This window comes from Lactuca serriola, chromosome 1, assembly GCF_051521515.1.
Source record: "Lactuca serriola cultivar US96UC23 chromosome 1, Lser_US96UC23_V15, whole genome shotgun sequence".
NCBI lineage: Eukaryota > Viridiplantae > Streptophyta > Magnoliopsida > Asterales > Asteraceae > Lactuca > Lactuca serriola.
Window position 1 is genome coordinate 74,526,351 of NC_136408.1, and position 7,775 is coordinate 74,534,125.

General features: G+C 35.4%; 2 protein-coding genes across 2 annotated transcripts; one reads left to right on the forward strand and one right to left on the reverse strand.

Annotated features, from left to right (window-relative positions):
• Positions 1 to 1,109: 1,109 nt before the first annotated feature.
• LOC145092468 (protein SINE1-like) lies at positions 1,110 to 3,621 on the forward strand. Its single transcript, XM_079030408.1, has 3 exons — positions 1,110 to 1,377; positions 1,601 to 2,800; positions 3,055 to 3,621. Exons 2-3 carry the CDS (start codon positions 1,601 to 1,603, stop codon positions 3,484 to 3,486), a joined length of 1,632 nt encoding a protein of 543 aa, XP_078886534.1. The 5' UTR covers positions 1,110 to 1,377; the 3' UTR covers positions 3,487 to 3,621.
• Positions 3,622 to 4,056: 435 nt separating this feature from the next.
• Positions 4,057 to 5,773, reverse strand: LOC145092478 (putative galactose-1-phosphate uridyltransferase). Its single transcript, XM_079030421.1, has 3 exons — positions 5,234 to 5,773; positions 4,591 to 4,881; positions 4,057 to 4,482 (listed from the first exon to the last, which is right to left on the reverse strand). The coding sequence occupies exons 1-3, from the start codon at positions 5,714 to 5,716 to the stop codon at positions 4,216 to 4,218; spliced, it is 1,041 nt and encodes a 346-aa protein (XP_078886547.1). The 5' UTR covers positions 5,717 to 5,773; the 3' UTR covers positions 4,057 to 4,215.
• Between the last annotated feature and the right edge of the window lie 2,002 nt (positions 5,774 to 7,775).

Here is a 7,775-nt window from a genome sequence, read left to right on the forward strand (position 1 = left end):
TATGTTGCAGTGGTTTCAAATTGATAAACTGTATACAATATTAATTTTTTTTTAAGAAACGTCACCATCTATATCTATACAAAATAATAAATAAGTAGAATGAGTATTTGTAGTCGTTTACTTATTATTTCTTGATTCAGTTCTTTTGAATGGCATGGAGCGGGAAATGGAAATCTACCAAACGGCCCAATAGTCAAATAAAGGGACCCAGCTAAAGTACAAAATACTGAAATGGCAAGATTGCCCTTGTCCATTAATATCCTTCACTTTCTAATTACGTATTTTCCTTTAAGTACAGCATACAATACAAGTCTTTAAAATACAGTTTTCACTACAGTACTTTATGCCCATATATTGATTGATCAAAACTTATTACCCTATCGTAAATTATGGATGGTGAAATTATGTATATATTTGCATACATCCATCTTGATTGCTTTAATGCTTTCCATTTAAAGTAGTCATTATATCCAAAAATATTATTGAAAACAAAATATCATAATATGACATGCTAAATGAAAAACCAAAAAACTATCATTTGTAAAAAATGCATGCAAAATCATGTATGACTTCTCTTTGACTTACTAATAGATTGACTGATTTATGTAATATCTTTTCTCTAATAAATAAAATAAATTTTACAGCTAAAGAAACCAAAATTGTCCAACATGTTGTTTTACTACATACAACAATTTTATTTATTTTTATTTCGATTAATAATTAATCATATTAATAAGTAAATATGTAAAGGTTAGGTTAATTGTTTTGAAAATTTAGTATGATTAATTAGAAACACAACATATATTAGAAACGGGTTAAGTTAATTGTTTTGAAAATTTAGTGGTTAAAGGTTAGAAAAACTCAAAGAAAACACGATTATGTTATGTTGGAATTGTCATCCCCATTTTTTTAAAAGGAAAAAAAAGATTATACGTTTAAGATAATTATTTGAAAATATAGTGGTTGTTTTTTTTTTTTTTTTTTAATAATAATGAGCATCTGGGGTAGAATCGTCAGAGACAAACAGAGGAAAGGGGTAGCGGTGGAATTAACCAAAAAGATTTGAAATTAAATGGAAACCCTAAAAAACAAATATTCATCAAGAAATGGGGGGAATACTCGATCAAATTAAAACACACCTATCTTACTACACTCCAGCGATATATCCGGTGCTCCAAAATCCAATCCAATCTCACTACTTCAATAGTAACACATCTTGATTTCTCGAATCCTTTCATTCAAAGAATCGATTTCCTTCTACAACCTCTCGATCTTCTAACAAACGACAGCTCAGATGTTCTTTCTCATTCAAATTAGTCAACGATTTCAAGAAAGATTAAGATAAAAGTAGCTGCGAAGAGATTATTCGTCACCAAGGTATTGATTTTTTTTCTTTTGTTTTCAAATTGAAGTTGAATCCGAACAACCATCGTTGCTAAATTCGAATTTTCTTAGCTTATTTGGAATTAGATCTTGATGTTCGTGATTATTTCCGACTACGATCTATCTCAGTTCTATGGTTTAGTTTAATCTGTGATTCATAAGCATTTCTAGATCTATCTCCTTCAATTGTTCATCTTGTTGATAATTTTTTTACCAGATGGGAAGAAGCTTGAGCCCAGTTCTACGCCGCGAGTTGGAAAACCTCGATAAAGATGCCGCAAGTAGAAAATCCGCCATGAAAGCTTTGAAATCATACGTAAAGGATCTTGATTCAAAAGCAATCCCAATTTTTCTCGCTCAAGTCTCTGAAACCAAAGAAACCGGAACCACATCAGGTGAATACACAATCTCACTTTACGAAGTTCTTGCTCGCGTTCATGGCACCAAAATTGTTCCACAAATCGACAATATCATGTCCACCATTATCAAGACTTTGACTTCAACAGCAAGCTCATTTGCTCTTCATCAAGCTTGCGCGAAAGTGGTCCCCGCAATCGCACGATACGGAATGGACCCCACCACAAACGATAACAAGAAGCGAGAAATCATTCGATCTCTTTTCAAACCGCTTTCGGATTCTTTGTTATCGAGTCACGAGAATTTATCTTCCGGTTCTGCCCTTTGTCTGAAAGCTCTTGTGGATTCGGATAATTGGCGATTTTCCACTAGCGAAATGGTGAATGAGGTTTGTCAAAGGGTGGCTGCGGCTCTTGAGAAGGGCAAAATGGTAAATTCACATATGGGGTTGGTTATGGCGTTAGCGAAACATAACGGGTTGATTGTTGAAGCGTATGCAAGGTTGTTGATTCAGTCCGGGATTGGGATTTTGAATATGGGAGTCAAGGAGGGGAATTCACAAAAACGGTTATCGGCTATTCAAATGGTGAATTTTTTGATGAGGAGTTTGGATTATAAATGTGTAATGTCGGAATTACCCTTTGTGATTGAGGAAATGGAGAAGAGGCAAAACGATCAAATGGCGTATGTTAAAGGTGCGGCTTTTGAAGCGATACAAACCGCGAAAAGAATCTTGATTCAAAAAGGATCAAAACAAAATCAATCGCCACCTCAGTCACAAATTATGGATTCTTTTGGTGATTATAATTCTATATCGTATTCACCATTTTCGATTAGTTTTGCATCTTGTGATGTTGATTCTGATAGAAGTGTTAACCGAAAGCTATGGAGTAATGTGGATGTTTCTTTAAAAGATGGGTTGTTTTTGAGTGGAATGAGTACTCCGAGGAGCGTTATTGAAAATTCTGAAAATAGCGAGTTATCCGAGACACAAGGAGATTATGAAGATGGATTTTCAGGATTCATGCAAAGGAACCCCACTCCTCCTAGGTCTCCTCAGGTAAATTTAGACATTTTTATAACTATTTAGTATTTATGAAGATGGAGTATTTTTTAGTGTTGTTTTCAATAATTAGAATGGAAGGGCATTTACGGTTTTCACAACAAGTTTTTGTTTCACTTTTTAGTATAGGGCAAAAAATATAATTTTTATTCAATGAACATTAGTCAATAGTCAAGTCTAATACATGTAAGATGAGATACATTTTCTTCTAGATAAACCGGTGTATCTAATTGTTGTGGGTTTTGTTTCAGAGAACGAGGTCATATGTTAATGTTGACAACATGGACCTTTTCACGACTCCTAGGAAACTACTGAGGTCACTTCAGCATCCAGATGACGACTGCTCAGGGAACCAAAGTAGAAGATTCTGGAGCCCATCATCGAGCAAATTCAATCAGAGCCACACATCGAATTTTGATCAAAATGAAAGTTTCACGAATGAAAATGAACAAATTTATGGTACCTTAGAATCAGTATCTTCAACTGAAGACATAGACATCCCACCAAATGGGGATAATCATTTGCAACAACAGTCTCAAGTACTTCTTCCGGAAGCAAAAACGAAGTCTCAAAGACTGTCAGCCGTCGTAATTTCTTCCGGACTAGTGATTCTACTTATTGCTGTCATTTGTTTCTTCTGGAAACAAGAGCAAGATAAAGTGTACAACCTCGTACCTACCTGATTTCTAGTGATTCTGTTTTTTTTTTGTAGTCTGTTCCATACTTGGTACAGAAACTGTTGTTGACATGAGTTTGTTGTTGCCTGATGAAAAACTTATCTATTTTATGTTCTAAAGGGTTGTTTTGTTTTGACTTAATGGGTTAAGCACTTGATCCAGACAACTATACATAGATGTTTCTTTGTTGCTCAATCTAGATAGAACTTAACGAGTTGAGTAAATAACCTGGTTTAATGTATAAATGACATATTTGCTCTTCCTTTTCCTCCCAACCACTCTCAAATTAAGATTGATGGAGAATATTGCTAAATTTATGCATATTGTGAAAATTGTTTATTTGGAATGAGGGGTAATATAGTCATTTAGTCTCATTCAAATAATTTATTCTATCTAAAAAAAGAAAACAAAAAAGACCTTAAAATGTACATCACTTTAACCAAACAAACATCATTATTGATACAACCATTTTGCCACTGTGTTTGACTTTGACAGAGTAGCAGAAAAACCAGCTTTTAGGTAAAGGTAAATAGTGTTTGGTAAAACTAGTTAATAAACTAGATGACAAATATAAAATGACATAAAAGTACATTTATATATATAATTAAAACGAGCATACCAGGGTGTGTTTGGAAAACTTGTGGAAAAAACCTCATGACCTTATCAATATGCTATCTCAAGTAGTTTTATCATTAAAATCTACGTTACATCTTACAAAACTATATATAAAAAAACTCATTCCTTATTTGGAAGTTGGACTTCCCTAAGGATTTTAGCAGCATCTTCTGGGAAAACCGGGTTTATATAACACCCCGTTCCCATTTCAAAACCACCAATTGTAGATAACTGTGGGACTATTTGTATATACCAATGAGTGTAAGGTAACTCAGAGGAAACAATGTGAAGAGGTGAAGTATGAATCATAAGATTATATGGTGGGTCATTCAACTGTAAGGATAACTTTTCAAGTGTAAGTTTCAGTATTCCTCCAAGATCAATAGCCTGCACACATTCTTCTTCCATCAGTATTCAGAAATGAACTCTGACGAAGATACTAAGATAGGAAACTAGGAATCAATATATAATGACTGAACTCTGAAATAGTAGTACCTTATCTTCATCAAGTTGGTGGTAGTGAGAGGAATGATAGCGTGGAATGATCCATGTCTCGAATGCGAAAGTGGAGGCGAATGGAGAAATGGAAATGAAATGTGTTGATTCATTGATTAGAAGTTTGTGTGTGTTAATGTTGCAAAGACTACACTTTCCTGTTTGGTTATGGTGTTCTTTCATGGTGTTGAGACGATTGGAGGCAATGGTTGGGATAACTGGAAGAGCTAGGATTTGACTGTGTGAATGACTCATTGAAGCTCCAGCTGAGGCTCCATGGTTTTTGAACACCTAAAGATTAACTTATGAGAAATTTCATCAAATTACATTCGTGTATTGATTTTGGGATCAAAGGAGTGACAATATGTTTGTAAACTGTAAGTTAGATTGAAGAAAATCTAAATTACAAAAAACAATCAGTTCAGAAAAGATAAGATGAAAATAAGCAGATGAAGATTGTAATAAGTTTAGTATTACACGATTCCTGATCTTCATTGAAGAATTTCAAATTCTAGAATATGACCCATTCGACTTGACTTGTAAAAGCGTTAGCAGAGTTTACAGAATCATGTGAGTTTGTAAGATTATTGAATTTTAGAGTTCAGATTTCCAAATTGTGAAACAGAAAGGGATCGAAGAATACCTGAATATAACTGATTGATTCGACAGCGCAAAGCTGTTCTATCCTCTTCTTATAAGCAAGCAAAACAACTGCAATTCCTGCTGGTGACAAATCCGGCAAGTGAACCGAGTGATTCGGCGACTCAATTACGACGTCATGAAATCCGAACCCACGTAAACTAACTTCACCGGTGCTGCCGTTGGCCTGACGGTGTTCCTCGTTATCTGATTTCACTTGAAGTTGTCTGCTGAGAGCCGGATACAAGTTTTCGATCACTCGGACCTTCCAGTCGGAAGTAGAATCTTCAGGAAACCGGAAGATTTCCGGTGCGCATTGGTGCTCGTTTCCGGCACAAAATGGACACTGCGTCGGGTTTGAGTCGGGTTTGGATTGGGATTTAGATTTGATGTCCGACGGCCGGCGAGATCGAGCCGGTGATAGAATCACCAACCGGTTGTTGACTGCGTCTTTCCTGATTTCAGGATTCCGATTCTCCGTCGCCATTTTCGGTCGTCCACCGGTGTGCGTATTCCCGTGCACGCAACGCTATGTAAAACGGTGACTCCACCATATTCTGGTGGTTTTAGTTTGAGGGAATCACAAAAATCGTCCCTTATGATATTGTCAAAATACAGTTTCAGTCCCTCTATAAAAACACATGGTTAGTAATCGAAGGGGAATAGAATGGACTATTATAATAAAAACAAGACAGAACTTCATAAATGCTGGGTGTTATAAAATAAGTTTCTTTCCAAATTTTAAAAAACCACACATATGATCTCTGTGGTTTTAAAAGCTTTAACGTTTAGTCCTTCTGGCTCATTTTGTTACCATTTAGTCGTTAACTATTATATTGCAGGGGCAATTTTGTTCTTTCACTTGTAATTATAACTCTTCAAAAAGAAAGATTGCATGCCTTCTTTTTAGGCAAGACCCTTTATCTACGATCGTCTTCTCTCTTCTCCATTCTATTGTTCGTCGAATGTTGCACCATTTACAAGATGGTGACTTGCATGTGGAAATGAAGCAATGAAGATCACTTCGTTGACAGGTCGTAACCCTGGAAAGCAATTTTGAAACTGTACAAGATGTGGGTTCCTTCGATGGTCTGACCCTCCTATGTGTTCTAAGGCATTGGTGGTGATTCCAGGTTTGATAAGATCGATGAATCGATTAGAAGAGAGGGTTGTCATTGCGTGTGCAGAAGTGTGGAGCTACTAGCTCATTCTGTTATGTTCATGGGTTTTTTTTGGGTTTTATTTTAACTAGTAAGTTTCTTGGGAATGTTTGGATGGTAATGGATTTTAGGTTATTGGTTTGTAATTGGTGCAAGAGTTTTTGGGTTTTAATCAAATATGGGGTTTTTGCTTTCAGTTTATGTAGGGGTTTTGGAATTGGTGGTGTTGTATTTTGGTTTAGGTATCAGATCAATGTAATGGAAATGTAATGAACTTTAGTTTGTAACAAATCAATATTATGGAATGGTAATGGTAAGTGTATTGTAAATGCGCCTTTTGGATGGTTTGATGTGCAATTGAAATGTACATTATTATAAATGAATCTTTGGAAGGTAGTACACAAAACAGATTGATTCATTTGCCAAAATATGCATACACACCATTACATGCCAAGTTGTAAAGTTCTTAACACAACCATCCTACTAAGTTTCCAAACAAGTAAACATGATTTAAGTTCTTAACCCATACAGACATTACAGTTTCAAACAAGTAAACATGACTTAAGTTTCAAAAGACCTACAACACAAACATCATAATAACTACTTAACAAAGTTTTCAGCCCCCTCAAACTTGACCACTGCCTCCCTACCCTTTACGTGTTCTGGGATTGTGCCCTTTGTTATGACACTTTGAACAAGTGACTGTCAGATATTTCCTTGTCAATTTACCTGCTTGGTTGTTGGGCTCATCAACACCCCTCATTCTCTTCTTCTTATGCCTCTCAACCCACACATATTGAACAATTATAGTTAAAAATTAACCAATTGTGTGTAATAATGAAAACTACGTATTAGGCCTAATTAAAATACAAACTTGTGTTTTATGTTTTGGCGGATTTAAAGTGAATGGGCAGTCACTTTTAGGCCACATTGAACGTCCATTAAGTGGATCAATTTTGTTGAAATATATGGCTTTCCATGTTGATAACCTATGGCAAGGATAGACCTATTCATCAACATGTGGGGCATTTTCTCCATTTTCAATTCTGTCCCATAGCACAGAAAACATGTATACATGGAAAACCTGTAATCTCCCAAAACCTACAACTGCAACTTTTCTCATTCAAGTTTACCACATACTAATCTTGCCATGTGCTTGACACTTGGTACTTTCCTGCCCCATTATATTTAGCCACATACTTAGTTGCATTAGTCTTAATATTGTCAAACATTATAGATGTTGTAGGGGTTAGTAGTCCTTCATACTTATCTATTTACTTTTGCACCACACAAAATCTCTTTATGAGATACTCTCTAATATACTATAAGCAAGTGATAATAGGTTTATCCCTACCCTCATCTAGCTTAGAGTTGAATACCTTACAA